Source organism: Heterodontus francisci, chromosome 31, assembly GCF_036365525.1.
Source record: "Heterodontus francisci isolate sHetFra1 chromosome 31, sHetFra1.hap1, whole genome shotgun sequence".
Taxonomy (NCBI): Eukaryota; Metazoa; Chordata; class Chondrichthyes; order Heterodontiformes; family Heterodontidae; genus Heterodontus; species Heterodontus francisci.
Window position 1 is genome coordinate 34,416,234 of NC_090401.1, and position 26,478 is coordinate 34,442,711.

At 43.4% G+C, this 26,478-nt stretch overlaps 1 protein-coding gene across 1 annotated transcript in view; it reads left to right on the forward strand.

The window, feature by feature from the left end:
* Window positions 1-26,478, forward strand: part of LOC137347131 (microtubule-actin cross-linking factor 1-like) — a 441,060-nt gene that overhangs the window by 230,526 nt on the left and 184,056 nt on the right. The window contains 2 exon segments of the mRNA XM_068011260.1: window positions 10,396-10,572; window positions 23,456-23,579. Coding sequence (XP_067867361.1) covers window positions 10,396-10,572; window positions 23,456-23,579 — 301 coding nt within the window.

Sequence of the window (26,478 nt, forward strand, 5' to 3'; positions counted from 1 at the left end):
ATGACTTTCATCCCATCAGTCTAAGGTAGACTTGAATGCATGCAGGCCCCAGAAGTGAATCACAACAGGATCCAATCATGGTGTACAGTGTTTGTCCTCAGAATGTTGCTTTCATGACATCATCTCTAAAATGCATCTCGTTTGGATACCATTATTAATCTTCCCTATTTCCAGCTTCAGACAGTACAGCTGTTATGTCGCATTTGTCAGATTCATTTCTTTTACTATTTCCCATCTCTTTTTAAGTTCTATATTGAAAGGTCTCAATGATTTCAACTGCTATTTGAAGGGCCAGTTGCTTTCTTGGTTGATCTCATGTTTAGTATGGTAGCACTTCATAACCTCCTGCCTTATGTGCTGCTTCATTTCTGCAAGATTAGTGGAAATAAATACATTTTTTGAAGGATTATCATTCTGCAGTATATCAACAAGCAAAGTAGGCGTTGGAGAAGTGAAAAGTAAATTAGTGAAGTTAACCTCACCAGCTGCCCGCAATTTTCCATTCCGTAAGTGTGAGCTCAGAAAGTTGACAACCTAATCAAAAAGATTATGTAAGTATCTAAGTGACCCACAACGTGAATTCTCAGGAGTTTCCAACCTTCTGGTTCCAGTGCCTATAATGAATTGATAGTAGCCAGTTGTCTAGTTCAGTACCTATTTTTGCTCCATACTGCTCATTAACTTGTTCCAGGCACTCAAAATCTCTGGTTGCTTCATGTCCAAGTTTAAACTAGAAACTTAGCTATTACACAGTTCTCCATGCCAGCCAGTAGCAAAATGGCATGCCATCCTCCCATTTTGGATCCAAACTAAGAGTCAACCTTGGTCCTCTGCTTTGAGATTTTACATTATCTCATCCCTCTGTGGATTTCGGTTCCACTATTGAGCAATTCTCATCCCATGCCCCAGGGTTGCGCTTGTTACAGTCAATGACATTGGGCTGAATTTTCACCATGGAGGCGGAGAACAGGAGTCGGGTCTATTTTTGGGTCAGAAACCTGCTTTCCGGGGGAAACTGATTGAAGTTCAGATTTTCGCATGGGGAAGCTTTTAATTGGTATGGAGACAGTGGGGGTAGGAATCGAGACAGGTCAGATGAAGTGTGGGACTCATTTAGAACTCCTCAGGGTAGTGTCCTGGAATCTTTAGCAGCTTCATCAATGGCCTTCCTTCAATCATAAAGGTCAGAAGTGGGGATATTCACTGATGATTGCACAATGTTCACCTCAGATACTGAAGCAGTCTGTGTAGAAATGCAGCAAGACCTAGACAATATCCAGGTTTGGGCTGATAAGTGGCAAGTAACATTCACTCCACATAATGCCAGGCAATGACTATCTCCAACAAGAGAGAATCTAACTATCCCCCCTTGACATTCAATGGCATTATGATCACTGAATCCCCCACTATTAACATCCTGGGGGTTACCATTGACCAGAAACTAAACTGGAGTAGCCATATAAATACCATGGCTACAAGAGCAGGTCAGAGGCTAGGAATCCTGAGGCGAGTAACTCGCCTCCTGACTCCCCAAAGCCTGTCAACCGTCTACAAGGCACAAGTCAGGAGTGTGATGGAATACTCTGCACTTAGCTCCAACAGCACTCAAGAAGCTCGACACCATCCAAGACAAAGCAGACCTCTTGATTGGCACCCCATCCATGAGCATTCACTCCCTCCACCACTGGCACACAGTGGCAGCAGTGTGTACCGTCTACAAGATTCACTACAGCAACATGCCAAGGCTCCTTAGACATCACCTTTCAAAGCCACAAGCTCTTGCACTAGAAGGACAAGGGCAGACAATTCATGGGAACACCACCACCTGCAAGTTCCCCTCAAAGCCCCACACCATCTTGACTTGGAACTATATCGCCGTTCCTTCAATGTCGCTGGGTCAAAATCCTAGAACTAACTTCCTAACAGCACTGTGGGTGTACCTACCCCTCATGGACTGCAGCAGTTCAAGAAGGCACCACTACCTTCTCAGGGCAATTAGAGACAGGCAATAAATGCTGGCCTAGCCAGTGATGCCCACATCCCATGAATTTTTTTTTTAAAAAGACTCCCACGGCAGCCATCACAGAGGCTGCTGGTTGTCCTGAGGGAGAGATCAGCAGTTTGTGCCAAAGCCTTGCACCAAACTGGTGGGAAGCAAGATTTCACAAGGGAGCCGGATGCCTGGCACTTGGGGCGGGGTAGGGCAGCCCCTCACTTCGTTGATGTCGACCTGTATTTAATGCTGGAGGCCATGAGGGAGAGAAGAGAGGTCCTGTTCCTAGAGGGTGGCAGGAGGAGGCCACCTCGTCATGCAGCAGGGGCACCTCACTGTTCAGCATCTTCTCCCTCTGTCTCCTCTTACTCCTCCTCTCTCACCTCCTGCTCCTCCCCTGATGAGCTGTCTCCTTCCAGGGCCTCAGTGTCCTCAAGGTCCAGGCCTCTCAGGAGGGCCATGTAATGAAGAGAACAGCAGGGTGCCACAATGACTGAGACCCCTCCAGCGGGGTTTTTGGAGGGCATTACCTGACTGGTCCAGGCACCAGAATTGCATCTTCAGAAGCCCAATTGCCTGCTCAATGGTAATCCCACTGAGCAAATGGCATTGGATGTATCGCCACTATGCCCCTGTCTGGGGCTCCCATAGATGGCTGAGTGGCCATGACTTCAAGGGTATCCCTTGCCTCTTGGGATCCATCCACACGCTGTGGGGGTTGGAGTGAAGATCTGAGGCAGCCTGGACTAGCAGAGGATGAAGGAGTCATGGCAGCTGCCAGGTTACACATGGTAGAAGCTCTTGTCTCAGACCAGTTGGATGTTGAGGGAGTGGAAGCCCTTCCTGTTGATGAATCTGAATGGGCAGTCACAGGGTGCCTTGATGGTCACATGGGTGCAGTTGATGATGTGTTGCACCTGGGGGAGTATAGTAATGGAAGAAGAACCCAGTGCACACTCACTGTTAAGATGTGCCTGTCGTCAAATGAATATGCTATCCAGCTCTGGCAACGAGGGCATCATTGACCAGCGCGATGCAATAGTGTGCAGTCATTTGCAAGGTGCCAGCAAGGTCTGCAGCTGATCCTTGGAAGGAACCAGAAGTGAAAAAGTTCAAGGTCGCAGTGACTACTGGCAGGGTATGGTGACCAGTGCTGCGAGGTGTGAGGTCTTCGGCGATGAGGGCACAGATGTCAGTGACCATCTGTTTGAAGAGTCGCATCTCCTGCAGCACTGGGCCTCGGTCATCCCCAGATAGTTCCGTCTTCGGTAGCTGCTGCATTGAAGGTATGGCCTCTGTTGCCTTCCTGCCCCTCTTTCCTTTTCTGTGCCCTCCTGTTGCCTGGGTTCCACCCTTCCTGCAGAGGGTGTTGTCCCTCATCACCACTGGACCCAAAAGCTGACAGTCGTGCTCCAATGCCAGCTGCAGACTTCCTTTTAGACAGGTGGCTGTCCTATTGTGATTGGCAACCTTGCCCCCTGCTCTTCTACTCCCACGATGCCAAGGGGGTGACAGCACCGCTTGATGCTAGGCAGTGATTGCTCTTGTGCTCCCTCTCCCTCCCTCTCTTTTTTTCCCCCCCACCCCCCACCTGCGCAGTGCCAAAGGCATCTGATTACCAAGTGCCAAGCCCCCCTTTGGCCCGCTGACCCTCTTATGGGGCTTTGATGATGCATTGGGGCAGCCTTGACTGTCTCCTCACTCTGTACCACCTCCGCTCAGCTATTCACAAACTGACAGCTTCTAAAATCTGTTCGTCCCTTTTAATGTTGCACCTTTCCCCATCAATAAGCTTTTTGATGAGTTTAACTGCCCTCAATTGGCTGCAGCGCGGGATTCCTGTCCTAGCCTCCTCCCGCCCTGGTGATTATTGCTGCACCGGGTTCGACGCCTTGAAATTGATGCACTGGCACCGGTATTTTCGGGGTCCATCCGTCTCCATTGCCGACTTTGGGGAGCCGCAAAAATTCAGGTCATTGTCATGGCACTCTAGATACGCTGTGCTTTTAAATGCCCTGAGTTGGGCCATGATGTCCTGCATGATATTGGTAGCTACCTCACCATTCTTAAGGCACTGTCTTGGCATGGACAATTATCTTTCAACCATAAGTATATCTGTTAAGAAGTGTTTGTTCCTGTGGGTGTGCAGTGGTGTACAGGTTGGCAGCACCAAAGTGCTCTTTGCAGAAGGCAGAGAATTCGATAATAAAAACAAGAAATGCTGGAAATACTCAGCAGGTCTGGCAGCATCTGTGGAGAGAGAAGCAGAATTAATGTTTCAGGTCAGTGACCCATCATCAGGACAAACGAGTCCAGGGAACCCTGGATGTCAAGGGATATAGAGGATTGCATTAGGGGGGGAAAAAAAAGAACCTTATGGCAGATTCAGAGTGCTGAAAACAGCAGAGGCCCTAGAGGAGTATAGAAAGAATAGTGGGGTACTTAAAAGTAAGTAGGAGAGCAAAGAGGGGACATGAAAAAACACTGGCGGGCAAGGTAAAGGAAAGTCCTAAGGTGTTTTATAAGTATATTAAGGGCAAGAGGATAAGCAGGGAAAGAGTAGGGCCCATTAGGGACCAAGGTGGCAATCTGTGTGTGGAGCTGGAGGATATAGGTGAGGTTTTAAATGATTACTTTTCATCTGTGTTCACTATGGAGAAGGATGATGTAGGTGTAGAGATCAGGGAGGGGGATTGTGATGTACTTGAACATATCAGCATTGAAAGTGAGGAAGTATTAGCTGTTTTAGCACGCTTAAAAGTGGATAAATCCCCAGGCCCAGATAAGATGTATCCCAGGCTGCTATGTGAGGCAAGGGAGGAGATTGCAGGGGCTCTGACACAAATTTTCAAATCCTCTCTGGCCACAGGAGAGGTACCAGAGGACTGGAGGACAGCAAATATGGTACCATTATTCAAGAAGGGTAACCAGGATAAACCAGGTAATTACAGGCTGGTGAGTCTAACATCAGTGATTGGGAAACTATTGGGAAAAAAATTGAGGAACAGGATTAATCTCCACTTGGAGAGGCAGGGATTAATCAGGGATAGTCAGCATGGCATAAAAACAAGAAATGCTGGAACCATTCAGCAGGTCTGGCAGCATCTGTGGAAAGAGAAGCAGAGTTAACGTTTCGGGTCAGCGACCCTTCATCGGAATATAGTCAGCATGGCTTTGTCAGGGGGAGATAGTGTCTAATTAACTTGATTGAATTTTTCGAGGAGGTGACTAGATGTGTAGATGAAGGTAAAGCAGTTGATGCAGTCTACATGGACTTCAGTAAGGCTTTTGATAAGGTCCTGCATGGGAGATTGGGTAAGAAGGTAAGAGCCCATGGGATCCAGGGCAAATTGGATCCAAAATTGGCTCAGTGACAGGAGGCAGAGGGTAACGGTTGACGGTTGTTACTGCGAGTGGAAGCCTGTGACCAGTGGTGTACTGCAGGCATCAGTGCTGGGACCCTTGCTGTTTGTAGTGTACACTAATGATTTAGACGTCAATACACGAGGTATGATCAGTAAGTTCGCGGATGACACGAAACCTGGTGTCGTAAAAAGTGAGGAGGAAAGCCTTTTCTTTTTATTCATTCATGGGATGTAGGCGTCACTGGCCAGGCCAGCATTTATTGCCCATCCCTAATTGCCCTTGAGAAGGTGATGGTGAGCTGCCTGTTCGAACCGCTGCAGTCCATGTGGGGTAGGTATACCCACAGTGCTGTTAGGAAGGGAGTTCCAGGATTTTGACTCAGCGACAGTGAAGGAACGGCGATATAGATCCAAGTCAAGGTGGTGTGTGACTTGGAGGGGAACTTGCAGGTGGTGGTGTTCCCATGTAATTGCTGCCCTTGTCCTTCTAGTTGGTAGAGGTCGTGGGTTTGGAAGGTGCTGTCAAAGGAGCCTTTGTGCATTGCTGCAGTGCATCTTGTAGATGGTACACACTGCTGCCACTGTGCGTCTGTGGTGGAGGGAGTGAATGTTTGTCGATGGGGTGCCAATCAAGCGGGCTGCTTTATCCTGGGTGGTGTCAAGCTTCTTGAGTGTTGTTGGAGCTGACCCATCCAGGCAAGTGGAGAGTATTCCATCACACTCCTGACTTGTGCCTTGTAGATGGTGGACAGGCTTTGGGGAGTCGGGAGGTGAGTTACTCGCCTCAGGATTCCTAGCCTCTGACCTGCTCTTGTAGCCACGGTATTTATGTGGCTACTCCAGTTAAGTTTCTGGTCAATGGTAGCCCCTAGAATGTTGATAGTGAGGGATTCAACGATGGTAATGCCATTGAATGTCAAGGGGAGTGGTTAGATTCTCTCTTGTTGGCGATGGTCATTGCTTAGCACTTGTGTGGCGCGAATGTTACTTGCCACTTATCAGCCCAAGCCTGGATATTGTCCAGGTCCTGCTGCATTTCTACATGGACTGCTTCAGTATCTGAGGAGTCACGAATGGTGCTGAACATTGTGCAATCATCAGCGAACATCTCCACTTCTGACCTTATGATTGAAGGCAGGTCATTGATGAAGCAGCTGAAGATGATTGGGCCTAGGACACTACCCTGAGGAACTCCTGCAGTGATGTCCTCAGATGATTGACCTCCAACAACCACAACCATCTTCTTTTGGGCTAGGTATGACCAGCCAGTGGAGGGTTTTCCCCCTGATTCCCATTGACCTCAGTTTTGCTAGGGCTCCTTGATGCCATACTCGGTCAAATGCTACCTTGATGTCAAGGGTAGTCACTCTCACCTCACCTCTTGAGTTCAGCTCTTTTGTCCATGTTTGAACCAAAGCTGTAAGGCGGTCAGGAGCTGAGTGGCCCTGGCGGAACCCAAACTGAGCATCACTGAGAAGGTTATTGCGAAGCAAGTGCCGCTTGATGGCACTGTTGATGACACCTTCCATCACTTTACTGATGATTCAGAGTAGGCTGATGGGGTGGTAATTGACCGGGTTGGACTTGTCCTGCTTTTTGTGTACAGGACATACCTGGGCAATTTTCCACTTTGCAGGGTAGATGCCAGTGTTGTAGCTGTACTGGAACAGCTTGGCTAGGGGCGTGGCAAGTTCTGGAGCACAGGTCTTCAGTACTATTGCCGGAATATTGTCAGGGCCCATAGCTTTTGCAGTATCCAGTGCCTTCAGTCGTTTCTTGATATCACGCGGAGTGAATCGAAGTGAAGTCTGGCATCTGTGATGCTGGGGACTTCAGGAGGAGGCCGAGATGGATCATCAACTCGGCACTTCTGGTTGAAGATTGTTGCAAATGCTTCAGCCTTATCTTTCGCACTGATGTGCTGGGCTCCCCCATCATTGAGGATGGGGATATTTGTGGAGCCACCTCCTCCAGTTGTTTAATTGTCCACCACCATTCACGGCTGGATGTGGCAGGACTGCAGAGCTTAGATCTGATCCGTTGGTTATGGGATCGCTTAGCTCTGTCTATTGCATGCTGCTTACGCGGTTTGGCGTGCAAGTAGTCCTGTGTTGTAGCTTCACCAGGTTGACACCTCATTTTGAGGTATGTCTGGTGCTGCTCCTGGCATGCCCTCCTGCACTCTTCATTGAACCAGAGTTGGTCTCCGTGCTTGATGGTAATGGTAGAGTGGGGGTTATGCCGGGCCACGAGGTTACAGATTGTGGTTGAGTACAATTTTGCTGCTGCTGATGGCCCACAGCGCCTCATGGATGCCTAGTTTTGCATTGCTAGATCTGTTCGAAATCTATCCCATTTAGCATGGTGATAGTGCCACACAACACGATGGACGGTATCCTCAATGTGAAGGCGGGACTTCGTCTCCACAAGGACTGTGCGGTGGTCACTCCAGCCCAATACAGTCATGGACAGAAGCATCTGCGGCAGGCAGATTGGTGAGGATGAAGTCAAGTATGTTTTTCCCTCGTGTTGGTTCCCCCACCACCTGCCGCAGACCCAGTCTACAGCTCCACCCAGAGTACATTTAGATGACAAGACGATATAAATGGGCTGGTAAGATGGACAGAGCAGTGGCAAATGGAATTTAATCCTGAGAAGTGTGAGGTGAGGCTTTTTGGGAGCCCTAACAAGGCAATGGAATATACAATGGTTGGTAGGACCATTGTGTAGAGAAACTTTGGTGTACTTGCCCATAGATCACTGAAGGGAGCAGCACAGGTAGATAAGCTGGTTCGGAAGGCATATGGGATACTTGCCTTTATTAGCCGAGGCATAGAATATAAGAGCAGGGAGGTTGTGATGGAGCTGTATAAAATGCTAGTTAGGCCACAGCTGGAGTACTGTGTACAGTTCTGGGCACCACACTATAGGAAGGATGTGATTTCCCTGGAGAGGGTGCAGAGGCGATTCACCAGGATGTTGACTGGGCTGGAGCATTTTAGTTATGAAGAGAGACTGAAAAGGCCACGGTTGTTTTCCTTAGAGCAGAGAAGGCTGACGGGGGGGCATGATTGAGGTGTACAAAATTATGAGGGGCATTGATAGATTAGATAAGAAGAAACTTCTTCCCTTAGCGTAGGGGTCAATAACCAGGGGGCAGAGATTTAAGGTAAGGTGCAGGAGGTTTAGCGGGGATTTGAAGAAAAATGTTTTCACCCAGAGGGTGGTTGGAATCTGGAACGCACTGCCTGAAGAGGTGGTAGAGGCAGGAACCATCACAACATTTAAGAAGTATGTAGATAAGCACTTGAAGCGCCATAGCATACAAGGCTACGGGCCAAGTGCTGGAAAATGGGATTAAAGTAGGTAGATGCTTGATGGCCGAAGGGCCTGTTTCTGTGCAGTCTGACTCTATGACCGGAGGATTACAAATGTTGTACCCACGTCAAAAAGAGAGGGATAAACCCAGCAGTTATAGATCAGTTAACCTTACGTCAGTGGTGGGAAAGCTTTGAGACAATAATCAAGGGCAAAATTAATTGGCATTTGATAAAGAATTGGCTCATAAATGAAAGTCAGTCCAAATAAAGGTAAAAGTAAGTAGTGTTTGACTAACCTGATCGATCTTTTTGTTGAAGTAACAGACAGCGTACTGCATTTGATGTGTACATGGACTTCCAAAAGGCGTTAAAGTACCACATAATAGATTTTGTTAGCAAAATTAAAGTCTATGGAATTAAATGGAGAGTGGCAGCATGGATATGAAATTGGCTAAGGGATAGAAATCAGAGAGTATTAGTGAACAATTATTTTTCAGACTAGAGGGAATTATATGATGGTGTTCCGACCACTGCTCTTTTTGATATGTGTTAATGACCTAGACTTGGGTATACCTAGCATAATTTCAAAATTTGCAGATGACACGAAATGTGGTAAACAAATGAGGATAGAAACCGACTTCAGAAAAATGTAGACTGGTGAAATGGGTAAACAGTTGGCAGATGAAATTTAATAGAGTAGTGTGAAGTGATGCATTTTGATAGCAAGAATTTAGAGAGACAATATAAACTAAATGATTGAATTTTAAAGTGGGTGCAGCAACGGATTGGGGATATGCGTGCACCAATCTTTGATGGCCGGACAAGTTGAGAAGGCTGTTAAAGAATATGGGATCTTTGGTTTTATTACTAGAGACATAGAGTACAAAAGCATCGAAGTTATGCGAAACCTTTATAAAATACTAATTAGGCCTCAACTGTAGTATTATGTTAAAATCTGGGCACCAAGCTTTAGGAAGAATGTCAAGCCTTAGAGAGGGTGTAGAGGAGATTTGTTAGAATGGTAGGGTTGAAAGACTTCAGTTTTGTGGAGACACTGGAGAAGCTGGGATTGCTGTCCAGAGAGCAGAGATTATTAAGGGGGATTTGTTATGATATTCAAAATCACGAATGGTTTTGATAAGATAAATATGGAGAAAATTCTTCCAGTGGCAGGAGGGTTGGTAACCAGTGGACACAGATTTATGGTTATTGGCAAAAGAACCAGAGGTGACATGAGGAAACTTTTTTTTACGCTGCGAGTTGTGATCTGGAATGCATGACCTGAAAGTGTGGTGGAAGCAGATTCAATAACTTTCATAAGGGAATTGGATAAGTAATTGGGAGGAAATTGCAGAGCTATGGGGTAAGAGCAGGGGAATGGGACTAATCAGATAGCTCTACCAAAGAGCTGGCACAGGTGTGATGGGCCAGATGGCCTGCTTCTGTGCTGTATTACTCTGAGTCCATGATCTCTTCTACTTTGCTCACTTTTGATGAGCCTTGCCTTTTCATCTCTAGATCTCAAAAAGATATTATGCAGGAAACACCTGATGTTGTGTTATGCTTGAAAGATTAAGCAATAATGGCATCACATTCTACTTTCTTTGACGTACCTTGGATTGGTTGGACACTCAGTGCAGGAGACACATCTGACTGTATGTCACCAAAGTTGTGTATTTTTAACATCCATTTAATTATTTATTTGCTTGGCTCACAGTGCAATAAACTTGGCTCTCACCTGACCAATATGTTGGAGAAATACCAACATTTCCAAGAGATTGCCAACGGGCTGAATTTGTGGTTAGAGAACTCTGAGACAACTGGAGATGAGCTTCTGTCAGAAACAATTTCTTCTGATCCGCAAAGCCTGCAGAAGCAGCTTGAGAGTATCAAGGTAAATAAAATTCACTGTATAAGTTAATGTGCTGCATTCTTTATTCTAAATTATAAGCAAAACTATGAATGCCTCAATATTTTTAATATGTATCTCAAACAATGAGGGTAGTTTTAACCCACAAAAACAGGTAGGTTTGGGGTTGGATGGGAGGCTAAAAAGTTTATGGTCTGAAATGGAAACTCAATCCACCTCAAGCCCGATCATATCCAGTTTTATCGGAGATGGGATGATAGGCAGATGCCCATTCTGCTCTCGGGAAGCAGGTAGGTCAATTAAACTTTTTAAGGAGGCTGAATGCTTCTAATTTTTAGATTCTCTATTTTCAACTCTTGTAAACCCAATAAAAGGAGACAAAAAGGCTGTATCCATCAGTTAAGTTTCTTTACAGCACTGGTTGTGGGCCAGGAGGAGCAGAAGTGTTTCCCAAAGCCCAATCAGCAAAGTTGTAAACCATACTTCCACAAACCCGACAGTATCTCCATGATCACTGTCCCCTGATCTCCCCCCGATCTCTGACCTGCCCACCTCTGGTCTCTTCCGATACCTCCCTTCACCCTTGAGGTGACTCCTGACCCTCCCCAACCACATTCTACCCACTCAAGTTTCCCACCCTCCACTCCACACTGTGATCTCTGCTCCCAACAACCACAAAACATGCGGCCTTTTCGGGAGAACTTTCCCCATCTGACAGACGGTCAAGCCTGTCGGTCAAGTTTGCTTTCAGGCAGGGATCTGTTTAAATTTTTAAAAATGTATGTCGTGGAGTTAAAATTCCATGCAGTTCCTGACCGTTACCTCCTCCCCCTTGTTCTGAAGCCCTGCCCAGTAAATATTAATTTATGAAATATTAATTAATTTCTGAAGTACCATTTAGTGTTCTGTTGGCTCAAAAGAAAATGAGAGGTCATGTTTGTACTGCAGGGTGGAGCAAGTAATTTTCATATCAGTAATGTGGCATGAGTGACATAAAGAAATAGCCCAGGAATTTCCTCAGCTTCTCCCACTTTGTTCTGGCCACAGGGTGGGAGAAGCCAGAGGCAATCCAGCCCGTTAAAGTAACAAAACTATTTAATTAAGTTAAAAGCAAAATACTGCAGATGCTGGAAATACTCAGCAGGTCTGGCAGCAGCACCTCCTCTTTGGTTATCTCTTGCCCCAACCCCGCTTTATTTGCTTAAAACCTATTACATTTCTAGCCTCTGCCAGTTCTGATGACGGGTCACTGACCTGAAACGTTAACTCTACTTCTCTCCCTCACATGCCAGATCTGCTGAGCATTTCCAGCATTTCTTGTTTTTATTATTAAAGCAAAACTATTTCATAATTTTACATGGTAAAAGTACTGTCCCTTTTGTAAAAAAAAACTGAGTTAGTTGGAGATATTCATAGTTTTAGTCCGACAAAAGTCCGAGTGTATCAGGCCTGTGTCCTCAGTACCTTGCTCTACGGCAGCGAGGCCTGGACAACGTATGCCAGCCAAGAGCGACGTCTCAATTCATTCCATCTTCGCTGCCTTCGGAGAATACTTGGCATCAGGTGGCAGGACTATATCTCCAACACAGAAGTCCTTGAAGCGGCCAACATCCCCAGCTTATACACACTACTGAGTCAGCGGCGCTTGAGATGGCTTGGCCATGTGAGCCGCATGGAAGATGGCAGGATCCCCAAAGACACATTGTACAGCGAGCTCGCCACTGGTATCAGACCCACCGGCCGTCCATGTCTCCGTTATAAAGACGTCTGCAAACGCGACATGAAATCGTGTGACATTGATCACAAGTCGTGGGAGTCAGTTGCCAGCATTCGCCAGAGCTGGCGGGCAGCCATAAAGACAGGGCTAAATTGTGGCGAGTCGAAGAGACTTAGTAGTTGGCAGGAAAAAAGACAGAGGCGCAAGGGGAGAGCCAACTGTGCAACAGCCCCAACAAACAAATTTCTCTGCAGCACCTGTGGAAGAGCCTGTCACTCCAGAATTGGCCTTTATAGCCACTCCAGGCGCTGCTTCACAAACCACTGACCACCTCCAGGCGCGTATCCATTGTCTCTCGAGATGAGGAGGCCCAAAAGAATAGTTTTTATTTCAGATTTCCAGCATCTGCAGTATTTTGCTTTTATCTCATAGTTTTAGTGTCATTTTCCTTTCTTTTCATGTTTGAATGACTCCCACTGCAGAAAAATTAAAGAGGAAATAGTGAGAGTTCAGAGCCAACATGTGCCCATTAAGGTGAAGGGTAGGACCAACAAGTCCAGGGAACCCTGGATGTCCAGGGATATAGAGGATTGGATCAGTTTTAAAAAGAAAGGAGGCTTACAGCAGATTGAGTGTTGAAAACAGTGGAGGCACTAGAGGAGTATAGAAAGTGTAGCAGGGTACTTAAAGTAATGAGGAGAGCGAAGAGGGGACATTGGAAAACACTGGCAGGCAAGATAAAGGAAAATCCTAAGGCATTTTATAAGTATATTAAGGGCAAGAGGATAACTAAGAGGAAAGAGTAGGGCCCATTAGGGACCATAGTGGCAATCTTTATGTGGAGACGGAGGACATAGGTGAGGTTTTGAAAGATTACTTTCATCTGTGTTCACAATGGAAAAATACGATGTAGGTGTAGTGATCAGGGAGGGGGATTGTGATATACTTGAACATATCAGCATTGAAAGGGAGGAAGTATTAGCTGTTTTAGCGGGCTTAAAAGTGGATAAATCCCCAGGCCCAGATGTGATGTATCCCAAGCTGTTATGTGAGAGAAGGGAGGAGAGTGCAGGGGCTCTGACACAAATTTTCAAATCCTGTCTGGCCACAGTAGTGGTACCAGAGGATTGGAGGACAGCGAATGTGGTCCCATTATTTAAGAAGGGGAGCAGGGATAAACCAGGTAATTACAGACCTGTGAGTCTAACATCAGTGGTTGGGAAAATATTGGAAAAAGTTCTGAGGGACAGGATTAATCAGGGATAGTCAGCGTGGCTTTGTCAGGCGGAGATCGTGTCTGACTAACTTGATTGAATTTTTTGAGGCGGTGACGAAATGTGTAGATGAGGGTAAAGCAGTTGATGTAGTCTATATGGACCTCTGCAAGGCTTTTGATAAGGTCCCGCATGGGAGATTGGTTAAGAAGGTAAGAGCCGATGGGATCCAAGGCAATTTGGCAAATTGGATCCAAAATTGGCTTAGTGGCAGGAGGCAGAGGATAAATGGTAGAGGGTTGTTTTTGCGAGTGGAAGCCTGTGCCCTGCGGTGTACCGCAGGGATCGGTGCTGGGACCCTTGCTGTTTGTAGTGTACATTAATGATTTAGACGTCAATACACGAGGTATGATCAGTAAGTTCGCATATGACACGAAAATTGGTGGTGTTGTAAATAGTGAGGAGGAAAGCCTTAGATTACAGGACGATAAAGATGGGCTGGTAAGATGGGTAGAGCAGTGGCAAATGGAATTTAATCCTGAGAAGTGTTAGATGAGGCATTTTGGGAGGACCAACAAGGCAAGGGAATATACAATGGATGGTAGGACCGTAGGAAGTACAGAAGGTTGGAGGGACCTTGGTGTATTTGTCCATTGATCACTGAAGGTAGCAGCACAGGTAGATAAGGTGGTTAGGAAGGCATATGGGATATTTGCCTTTATTACCTGAGGCATAGAATATAAGAGCAGGGAGGTTGTGATGGAGCTGTATAAAATGCTAGTTAGGCCACAGCTGGAGTACTGTGTACATTTCTGGTCACCACACTATAGGAAGGACGCGATTGACCTGGAGAGGAGATTCACCAGGATGTTGCCTCGCCTGGAGCATTTCAGCTATGAAGAGAGACTGAAAAGGCCAGGGTTGTTTTCCTTAGAGCAGAGAAGGCTGAGGGGAGGTATGATTGAGGTATACAAAATTATGAGGGGCATTGATAGGTTAGATAGGAAGAAACTTTTTCCCTTAGCGGAGGGGTCAAGAACCAGGAGGCATAGATTTAAGGTAAGGTGCAGGAGGTTTAGAGGGGATTTGAGGAAATATTTTTTCACCAAGAGGGTGGTTGGAATCTGGAACGCACCGCCTGAAGAGGTGGTAGAGGCAGGAACCGTCACAACATTTAAGAAGTATTTAGATGAGCACTTGAAACGCCCTAGCATACAAGGCTACAGGCCAAGTGCTGGAAAATGGGATTAGAATAGTTAGGTGCTTGATGGCTGGTACAGCTGCAATGGGCCTGTTTCTGTGCTATATAACTCTATGACTATGCAGGGTGCTTCTTGGTTGGGATTCTGTAGAATTCAACCATAGCCATGGCTCAGTTGGTAGCACTTTCGCCTCTGAGTCACAAGGTTATGGGTTCAACTCCCACTCCAGGGCGTGTGCACAAAAATCCAGGCTGGGAGTGCTGCACTGTCGAATGTGCAGTCTTTTGAATGAGATGTTAACCCGAGGCCCCATCTGCCTGTTCAGGTAGATGTAAAAGATCCCCTGGCACTATTTTGAAGAAGAGCAGGGGAGCCAGATATCTTGGCTAATATTTATCCCTCAATCAACATCACAAAAATAGATGAAAAGCAAAATACTGCAGATGCTGGAAATCTGAAATAAAAACAGAAAATGTTGGAAATACTCAGGTCAGGCAGCAACTGTAGAGAGAGAAGCAGATTAACGTTTCAGGTCTGTGACCTTTCAAAAGAACTGGCAACGGTTAGAAAAGATTTAGGTTTTTAAGCAAGTCTAGGGGTGGGTGGTTGGTGGGAAAGGAATAAAAGGAAAGGTGTGTGATAGGGCAGAGGGCAGGAGAGATTAAATAGCAAAGCTGTCATGAGACGAAGGCTAAGAGTGTGTTAATGCTTGTGGTGAAAAACAAAACATTAGTGCAGAGAGAGTGTTAATGGCAGAATAATGAGCAACTCTGTCTACATAAAAAAAAACAGGCGCATGATTAAAACCTTTTTTTTTAAAAAAGGCCAGTCATGCTCTGAAATTATTGAACTCAATGTTCAGTCCGCAAGGCTGCAGAGTGCCTAATCAAAAGATCAGATGCTGCTCCTCGAGCTTGCGTTGATGATCATTGAACACTGCAACAGGCCAAGGACACAAATGGGGTGGGGAATGTTGAAATGGCAAGTGACCGGAAGCTCAGGGTCATGCTTTCAGACTGAGCAGAGGTGTTCCGCAAAGACTCTCCATCCAATCACCCACAGCCCATGTCCACTTTTCCCTGTCACTGACTCTGCACCCATTTAATCACCCACAGCACACGTCCACTCTCCCCATTCACTGACTCTGCACACATTTAATCACCCACAGCACCCAATCTGCATTTGGCCTCTCCAATTTAGAGGCGACCACGTTGTGAGCAGCGAATACAGTATACTAAATTAAAGGAAGTACAAAAATGGACACAATTCACAAAAAATAGATTATCTGGTCATTATCACGTTGCTGTTCGTGGGAGCTTGCTGTCCGCATGTTGGCTGTCGTGTTCCTATGTTACAACAGTAACTACACTTCAAAAATACTTCATTGGCTGGAAAGTGCTTTGCGATGTCTGATGATCATGAAAAGTGCTAAATAAATGCAAGTCTTTTTTTCTTAGATGCAGATCTGAGACTTTGTTAAGGAATTTGCTTTTGTGATGTTTGTACAATAGCTTATTAACAACTTATTATTTATATAGCACCTTTAATGTAGTAAAACATCACAAGGCATTTCACTGTGTTGGACAAAATTTGACACTGAGCCGGATAAAGAGATAATAAGACAGGTCACCTGTAGCTTAGCCAAAGAGGTAGATTTTAAGGAGTGTTTTAAAGGAGAAGAAAGAGGTCTAGAAGCAGAGTTTTAGGAATGGAATTCCAGAGCTTGGGAGCTAGACAGCTAAAAGCAAGACCATCAATGATGGAGCGATTTAAAATTAGAAATGCGCGAAGATCTTGTAGGGTTTGAGGATGGAGAGGGACAAGGCCATGGAAGGAAAAGGAACCCAAAATGGCATGTTATAGTGGCAAAATATAAGATTTTTTTTTAAAAATTAGCTTGGTTGGTGTCTTTTTTAGATTCAATGCATTAGGAAATTAAAAGCACACTGCAGTTAAATTTCATTTCCGCAACCTAAATCAATACGAATGTTACAAGGTTTGTTCAGTTGCTTTCAACTTTACAGGCTTGTTAAAGGAACCAAGCCACGTGATTGAAACATTAACAATGCTCTGTGATTGGTTCAGATATTTATAATCCTTTTTTTTTCAATTAAATTTCAGTTACTTAAACTGAAGAAGACCTAGCAACTGTTCTGGGGGTATTTAAGGAATTTTATTGAAGTGTGGCAGAAATACTTGAGAAGAGCAGTCATGGTCCACATCAGAACCAACGACCTAGGTAGAATGAGGGATGCGGTCTTACAGTCAGAACTTGGAGAGCTAGGTAAGAAATTAGCATGCAGGACCTCAAAATTAGTAATCTCCAGATTACTCCCAGTGCCAGTGAGTATAGAAATAGAAGGATAAGACAGATGAATACGTGGCTGGAGAGATGGTGCAGGAGGGAGGGCCTCATTCCTAGGACATTGGGACCAGCTCTGGGGGAGATGGGACCTGTACAGGCTGGACGGGTTGCACCTGAACAGAGCCAGAACTGAGTTCCTTGCAGTATGTTTTGCTCGTGCTGTTGGGGAGGGTTTAAACTAGTTTGGCAGGGGGATGGGGGCCTGAGGGTAGAGTCAGCTGTGACAAAATCCGAAATTAAAATGGAAGGCAGAAAATTAATGGATGAATCTGGAAGACAGAGGAAACGTGGGTTAGAAAATATAGAGTTTGGCAGTGCTCAAGGGTATCGTTTCAATGCAAGGCCTATAGCAAATAAAGCAGATGAGCTGAGGGCACAGATAGACACGAGGCAGTATGATATCATAGCTATTACAAAAACATGGCTTAAGGAGGGACAGGAATGGCAGCTCAGCGTTCCTGCTTACAGGGTTACAGGCGCGATAGGGAGGGGGATAAGAAAGGAGGGGGCGTGGCATTTTGGTCAAGATAATAATTACAGCTGTGAGGAGGGATGAAATGTGGGAAGGTTCATCAAATGGGGCCATGTGGATTGAGCTAAGGAACAAAAACAAGGGCAATCACACTGCTGGGAGTGTACTATAGACCCCCAAACAGTCAGAGGGAGATAGAAGAGCAGATATGTAGGCAGATCTCGGAGAAGTGCACGAACAATAGGGTAGTAATAGTACGGGATTTTAATTACCCCAATATTAACTGGGACAGTTTTAGTGTGAAAGGAATTGAAGGAGCAGAATTCTTGAGGTCATTCAGGAGAACTTTTGTGCCCAGTATGTAACAAGTCCAACAAGAAAGGGCGCAGTTTTAGACTTCATTTTAGGAAATGAAGATGGGCGCAGGTGGAAGGAGTGACAGTGGGAGAGCATTTTGGTGGTGGTGATCATAATTCAGTAAGTTTTAACATAATTATGGAAAAGGACGGAGATAGAACAGGATTTAGAGTTCTCAATTGGGGCAAGGCCAATTTTACTAAACTGAGGAGTGATTTAGCGAAAGTAGACTGGAAACGGCTACTTGAAGGTAAATCAGTGTCATAACAGTGGGAGGCATTCAAAGGGGAGATTCAAGGGGTTCAGACATGTTCCCACAAAGAAAAAGGGTGAGGCGGCCAAGTCTCGTGCCCCATTGGTGTCGAGGAGCCTACAGGGTAAAATAAGACAGAAAAAGAAAGCTTATGTCCGACACTGAACTCAATACCATAGAAAGCAGTATAGAAAGTGGAGGGGTGAAATCAAAAAGGAAATTAGGAAAGCAAAGAGAGGACATGGAAGAATATTGGCAAACAAAATCAAGGTGAACCCAAAGATGTTTTATCAATACATTTAAGAGTAAGAGGATAACTAAGGAGAGAATAGGGCCCATAAAAGACCAAAAAGGTAACTTGTGTGTAGGAGCGGAAAATTTTGGTATGGTTCTTAATGAATACTTTGCATCTGTCTTCACAAAAGAGGGGGACGATGCAGATCTTGTAGTTAAGGAGGAAGAGCGTGAAGTATTGGATGTGATAAACATAGGGAGAGAGGAAGTATTAATGGGATTAGCATCCTTGAAAGTTGATAATTCACCAAGGCCAGATGAAATGTATCCTAGGCTGTTAAAAGAAGCAAGAGAGGAAATAGCAGAGGGTCTGACCACCATTTTCCAGTCCTCACTGGATACGGGTCTGGTGCCGGAGGATGGGAGAATTGTTAACGTTGTTCCTCTATTTAAAAAAGGAGTAAGGTTTAGACCGAATAATTACAGGCCGGTCAGTCTAACCTCAGTAGTGGGCAAATTATTGGAATCTATTCTGAGAGACAGGATAAACTGTCACTTAGAAAGGTACAAGTTAGTCGAGGATAGTCAGCATGAATTTGTTGAGGGAAGATCTTGTTTGACCAACATGATTGAATATTTTGAAGAAGTAACAAGGAAGATAAATGAGGATAGTGCAGTTGATGTGGTCTACATGGATTTTAGCAAGGCTTTTGACAAGGTCCCACATGGCAGACTGGTTAAAAAAAATTATCCACGTGGCAGACTGGTTAAAAAAATAAAATCCCATGGGATCAGGGAAATGCAGCAAGGTGGATATAAAATTGGCTCAGTGGCAGGAAACAAAGGGTAATTGTTGACGGCTGTTTTAGCGACTGGAGGGCTGTTTCCAGTGGTGTTCCGCAGGGCTCAATACTGGGTCCCCTGCTTTTTGTGGTGTATATTAACGATTTGGACACAAATGTAGGGGGCATGATCAAGAAGTTTGAGGACAACACAAAGACTGGCCGTGTGGTAGATAGCGAGGAGGATAGCTGTACACTTCAGGAAGATATGGATGGTCTGGTCAGATGGGCAGAATTCATGGGCAAATGGAATTCAACTTGGAGAAGTGTGAGGTGTATTTGGGGAGGTCAAACAAGGCAAAGGAATACAAGATTAATGGGAAAATACTGGGAAGTAAAGAGGAAGTGAAGGACCTTGGAGTGAATGTCCACAGATCCCTGAAGGTAGCAGGACATGTCGATAAGGTGGTTAAGAAGGCATATGGAATCCTTTTCTTTATTAGCCGAGGTATAGAATACAAGAGCAGGGAGGTTATGCCACAACTAGAGTACTGTGTGCAGTTCTGGTCACCTCATTACAGAAAGGATGTAATTGCACACGAGAGGGTACAGAGGAGATTTATGAGGATGTTGCCAGGACTGGAAAATGCAGCTATGAGGAAAGATTGGACAGGCTGGGGTTGTTCTCCTTGGAATAGAGAACGCTGAGGGGAGATCTGATTGAAATGTACAAAAATTTGAGGGGTCTGGATAGAGTGGAGGTGAAGGGTCTTTTCACCTTAGCAGAGGGGGCATAGATTTAAAGTGATTGGTAGAAAAATTAGAGGGGAGATGAGGAAAAAGTTTTTCACCCAGAGGGTGGTGGGGGTCTGGAAATCACTCTTTGAAAGGGTAGTTGAGGCAAAGATCCTCAATTCATTCAAAAGGAGTCTGGATATGCACCTCAAGTGAAGTAAGCTGCAGGGCTACAGACCAAATGCTGGAAGATGGGATTAGAATAGGTGGATCGTTTTTCGGCCGGCACAGACGCAATAGGCCAAGTGGCCTCTTTCTGTGCTTTAAACCTTCTATGATTCTATGACATGTCATGTGTGTAAAATATTAAAACAATAGCAAATTTAGTATAGAAATTGCTAACACTTGTTTTCCTTTCAAGGAACCAAATAGTACACTTTCCACTGTAAATATATATGTTATATTCACTTTATTAAATAAATTCCTTTGATAGTCAAAGCCTGAAATGGTCAATATGATGCTGTGCCATTTTTCATAGAAGTGAGAAAGAACCTATGGAGCCATCGAATAATTCCACTAACTAAAGTAATAAACAGGTTTTTCTCTGCTTTATCCCAAGCACAATGCCTAAAATGTGCCTAAATATGAGGGCTATTGAGTATAATTTTAAGATTATATGAAAATAATCTAAAATATAAAAGTTTTAAAATCCAGGAGGGTAGAAGAAAACCCAAAAATGCCAAGAGTTGAAGAGGAGGAAAAACAGTGCTATCGTTATCTCATCAGGAGGTGGGATGGTTGATTTTCTTTCTCCAAAAGCACTGGCCAATTGACTTACTGCCTATATTGTGTGTGCAGGGAAAGAAGGGAATATTTTCTATTGAAGACAAAAAAAAATAGTTCAAAAGATTGAGTTCAAGACCCTCTCCAAGACTTGAGCACAACATTTATGTTCACATTTTATTTGAAAATTGAGGAAAAACTCTGTTGACAGAGGTGCCGTACTTTAGTTGCAGCATTAAACTTTCTGCCTGTTCTGGTGGTTCAAGTTGACATTAATCTTATGACACTATTCAAGCAAGAGCAAGGGAGTTCTCATGTTATCCCGACCAATATTCCCCTCTCAGCTAACGTCAAATAGAAAGTGACCAGATCTGTGCTGTTTGCACAAAAAAGCTTTGTGATTACCTATGTATCAATCACTACATTGCAAAGTAATATATTGTGTTTTAAGACATTTTGGAGATATGATTAGTTCCTGTTAAATGCAAGTCTCTCAAAGTTTGAATTTTGTTTCTGGTTGAATACTTTTAATGCCTTCACTGTGGTCTCTGGGAGTTTTGTTGTTGAAGCAAAAGAAATCTAACCTGTAATAACTTTAGAATTCCCAGTAAATCAGTTGTATTTTGACTCATTTTGCTAGATAAATTCAAACTATCCAATTAAGTAATGCAGTTAACATGTCCAGTTAAATTCTTCAAAGATATAATCAGTTTATGTAAAAAAAAAAATTCTAAATCTCGCATGTGGCAAAACTTCATTTCTCATATTTGTTATGCATCTAACTTTCTCACTCACTTTCCTGGTGGTTTTAGTAATTAAGGACAAGGCTGTCTTGAGTTGTGTTGTATATGTTGCCTGTAGGTAGGGGAAGCTGCAACACTGCAGAAGATTTCTATTTTGATTTTGCTTATTTGTTTTTTTTTTAAGGAGTACAAAATTATACTTGACTTCTTTACTGTGAGAAACTGTTGTAACTTTTTCAAACTAATAGCATTTATGAATTAAGCAGGTTTCATATATTGCATTAACTCTTCTGGTCAACTATGGATTTTTTTTTTGAATTGCCCGCTAGCCTATTTAACAGTCTAGAACTCCATCTGGGGTGTACTCTTGGATGCAATAGCAAGATTTAATCTTCAGTTTAAAAACCACGTGGACGTTTTTGTGTCTGTAAATATTGGTTAAAAACTTGATTATAAATTCCCCCAGTAAATGTGTTTATTTGAGAAATATTTCTTGTTTTTTAGTTAGTTTGGAATAGGTCCTTTTAAGTTTAGCAAAGTTGGAATGGTGTTCAAGCTTGTAAGGATATATGTGACATCCTGTTGTGGAATTTTGGATTGTACTATGTAACACAAACTATCATAGGTGAATCTATCACCTGTGTTACTTATTTTGGAAGATTTCCTTAAGAGCCAGAAGAGTCCTGGCAGCAGTATTGTGCACTTGATGACTTATATATATAATTTTTCTAATTCTTGATTTTTATACAAGACGCACATGTATCAAAAGTTTTAAATAATTATTTTGGGATGTCGGCTTTGCTGGCAATTGTTGCCTATCTGTTTTCCTGACTGACTAGTTTGCTCGGCTACTTCAGAGAGCCGCTAAGAGTCAGTGACATTGGTATGAGACTGGAGTCGCATATAGGCCAGACTGGGTAAGGATGGCAGGTTTAAGGACATTAGAGTATTCTCCAACATCAGATATGACAGTATTGAATACTTTCTGTGCTTGTAAAACAATATGACAAATCTAGATTGTCTAACTGGTGTTTTAATGCTGGTAATCATTTGTTTAATTTTAAAACATTTCCTCCCAGCACTAATATACTGGCAATTGGAAAATCTATGCCACAGGTTTTTATAATAGAACATAGAACAGTACAGCACAGGAACAGGCCATTCGGCCCTCCAAGCCTGCGCCGATCTTGATGCCTGCCTAAACTAAAACCTTCTGCACTTCCGGGGACTGTATCCCTCTATTCCCATCCTATTCATGTATTTGTCAAGATGCCTCTTAAACGTCATTATCGTACCTGCTTCCACCACCTCCCCCGGCAGCAAGTTCCAGGCACTCACCACCCTCTCCTCTTTTTCCTGAAAGCTGTGTGTTCTGCCAGGTGTGGTACAGTCTTTTCAATATTTTGCGCAAATGGCTGTTCTGAACCGAGAAAGTGAGTGTCAGCTGGCTATAGCTGTGAAGCACAACACAGCTGCGCCCAATTGTTGCCCTACCCAGTGTCCAAATAAATGCAGTCATCCACAGGGCTACTTGATGTCAGTCAGAAGCCGAAGCCCTTGCTCATTTTTCCCCTCCCTGGCCAAAGGGCGCGGAGACTATTTGTGGCACTTTTACAGAAAGGACCTTCCATTCTGTATGACTCAGTGGTACACTGGGCAATGTGTTAATCATCAGGCTATCAGAGGAGCTATGTAGTACTTTATAGAGAACAAAGAATTAATTTAGTTGAATTTCCATCATATATAAACCATTACTGAACAAAATTCAAATCCAACCCCATAATACTTTAGTGGTAACTCTCCTATGAAGCGCCTTGGGACACTTGACTAGGTTAAATGCAGAATATAAGTGCAATGTAGTTGTAATTTACTGGATTCAACTGTATCTTTTTAAGCTGTTCAAATTGTGTGCTGTGTACATTATTGTAGCTTTTATTTACTTTATATTTGTATTTAATGTGGTACTTTAAATAAGCAGTCTTGCAAGTCTAATTCCTGCAGTTAATAATTTGTAGTCTGGATGTCTCACTGTGCAGTTGTGTAATTACAGGTGCTTCAGGGAGATTTAGCTGAACACCAAGTCACTGTAGAAACGTTACAAATAGCATCAAAATCCCTATTATCCTTGGATGATGACCTTGTTCCAAACCAGGATCAAATTCAGCAAAGAACAGGTACAGCTTTCAGTATTAACTTTTTATACCAAAACGTAGTTATCCAATTATAACTGAGAAAACGATACTTCCCATCAGCAATTAGTACTAGTGTCTTCAGTGCTTGTAATTAATTGGGATGATCCACTAAACTTTATGAATTGCATTCTTAGAAATTTGCTGCTGTTAATGCGGTTTCAAATATGCTCATTCATGTTCATAAGGCAGCTCATAAATCTGATGCAAATAGCTAAGTGTCACATGAACAATGAAACATAAAAACTTGAGAATACAATTGTTTTGTATTCAAGAATTCTGTACATTTAAAGACTATTTAAACAAAATTACAATAATATTTCAGAGAAGCTATGTTCAGTATGAAGTTTAACCTTACGGGATGGTCTAGTGATCCAGGCAAGTATGCCAGAATCCCACTGGTATTGCATAACACATATTTACTGAGTGATGTCTTTGCTGTAGTGGCGCATAGTTTAAGTGTTAAGTCATTTGAAAGTACTGCATGAGAAGTACTTAAATCATTTAGAATTGCTGAGTTAATCCTACCTAGTTTGGAGATGGTGAAAATGAAAACAGCATCAAATGGGATTGTCTGCAGGGAATCCTCTCAATCACAGTAACATATTGGCACCAAGTTAATGAAGCCACCAATTAGGTCAGAGTAATGCTGTACCAGCTAACTCTTTACAAAAGTCTGAGGCAATTCATTGGAAACCAGAATAACTTTCAAATCATACAAAAATAAAAAAAGCTGGAAATCTGAAACAAAAGCAGAATTGCTGCAAGTACGCACTTCTTTCAGCAGCTATAATTAATAACGATAAGATTTATTTAATTTGTCTTTTCTGCTTACAGATGCTGAATCAACTGTTGTATTTTTCTACATTTTCTATTTTCATTTCCTAACTCCCAAATCAGCCACAATTTATACTGTTTGTTTGACAAATGGGTTTTCTTGTACATTGTTATAAAAGTGACTATATCATACTATATATTGACTCTTATTTATTAGTAATTAGCTAGTGACTATTATTTGATGAACATCATAATTATGTCACTTAACACCAGACAACTGCATAGCTATCAGCATCCACTATGGTACCTGCTGAAAAGATCCTTGGATGCCAGTTTCCAGTTTAAAAATAGTGGAGACAAGGTTAATCACAAGGCTATACTCTTACCTCGGGCTTCAAGGGCTATTTATAAACTGTGTTCTCATCTTAAATCATTATATGAACACCTTGACGAATACTCTAAAATCCATTTTTTTATTGTTTAATTATCTTAAAACCTGCTTTTAATTATCATAAGCAATTGAAATCTGAAAAAAGGAGTGCAGTTTGGTGAACGTCGTTTTGTTCATAAGTTGACAGGCTTAGAATTTTTCAACATGTTTTCATATTAAAACTTTACGACAGAGAAACTGAAGATCTTTGTACCTGGTTTTTGAGTGTTAAATCATCTCCGAGGGATCAAATTTCGAGTTGCCGTTAGCTACGTCCAGTCTCCCCTGGAAGTGCAACAGCTGTAAAATTGGAAACTGCACCTTCTATGTGTGCAGGCTGCCTGCTGAGTTAGAAATTAGGCACCCTGTGTATGCAAATTGGGGTGCTAATGCCTGTTGTTGGACACAAAATCTCTCAATCGTTCCGGCTCTTCATGGCCTATTAGTCCTTAAAGGCACCATTCCAAACAGGTGAGGAAAATTTTTAATCGTTTAATTTCTGTGGAGCCAAGAATAGCAGGAATGCTTCTCCTGGCTCTGCAAGAAATCTGCGGGCTGCTGCCAGTCCACACCACCGCTAGCTGCTTCACAGGACCTACCAAATCCCTTGGCACCCGACTGGCAAAATACATAGGGAAGCTAAAATGGCATCTGCAGCTCAACTTCACTCAGACCTCAGGCCAATGTCTTTGGAATCACACAACCTTTTTCTTGCCAGAAAACAGCATGAGTTGAATTTCTTATCAGATCTATGTTCTATCATTTCAAATAAGTTTGGTATGTGCTTTAGGATGAAGAGCTACTCTACTTAATAGCAGAAGTGGCATGTTCAAAACATATCGAAAATATAGAGCTTATTAGAAATGACTACTCAGATCTTCCTATTTTGGATTAAAATATTAATTTTCTATGGTATTTGTATCTATTCATTTGACTCTTCACAGATTCTAAAGTTAAGAAGTAAAATAAATACAGTTATAGAAAAAAAAAGTATAATAATCAGAAGGGCACCTCGTAAGTGTGAACCTCTGGCAGCAATGCAGTCAAAACCAGATTAATGCCTGTGATGGCACAAAGATCCAGAGATTGGGCGGTAACTAAAATCCCCTAATGAGCATCCCCCCAAGACAAAATAACCCTGCTGGCACCACAGCCCCACTGAACAATAGCAGCTATTAACAGAACCTCCCCATTGAACCCAATAACTTGTCTTTGCCTCTTCCTGTCCTCCTCCCTCTCTGCTTGTCCACTTCTCCTTTCTGATGAGGTAAAAGGAGTTGAGAAACAGATCTAATTGAATGGTGAAATAGGCTTAAAGAACAGAATGACCTAATCCTGTTCTGTGTTCTTCTGAGTCCCTTCTATGCTTTGCCTTCTCTTCTCTCCATCTCCCACTCCCTTCATTTACCTTTGCCAAACCCTCATTTCATACTCATTTTCTCACACATTGATTTCCCCTCCCTCATTTTGATCTCCCTTTGCTTCCCTTCTCTCTCTCGCACCTTTCTCTTACATTTCTCCCTTTCCCTTTCTTCCTCCTTCCACTTTTCCCTCTCTTCCTCCTCCCTCTTCTCCCTCTGTCCTTTCTTCCTCTTGTCACTCTTCCCTCATCTCTCCTTCCCTTCCTTTAAAAATTGATTGAAAGTTCAAACCAAATCCACTATTAATCATTCACCT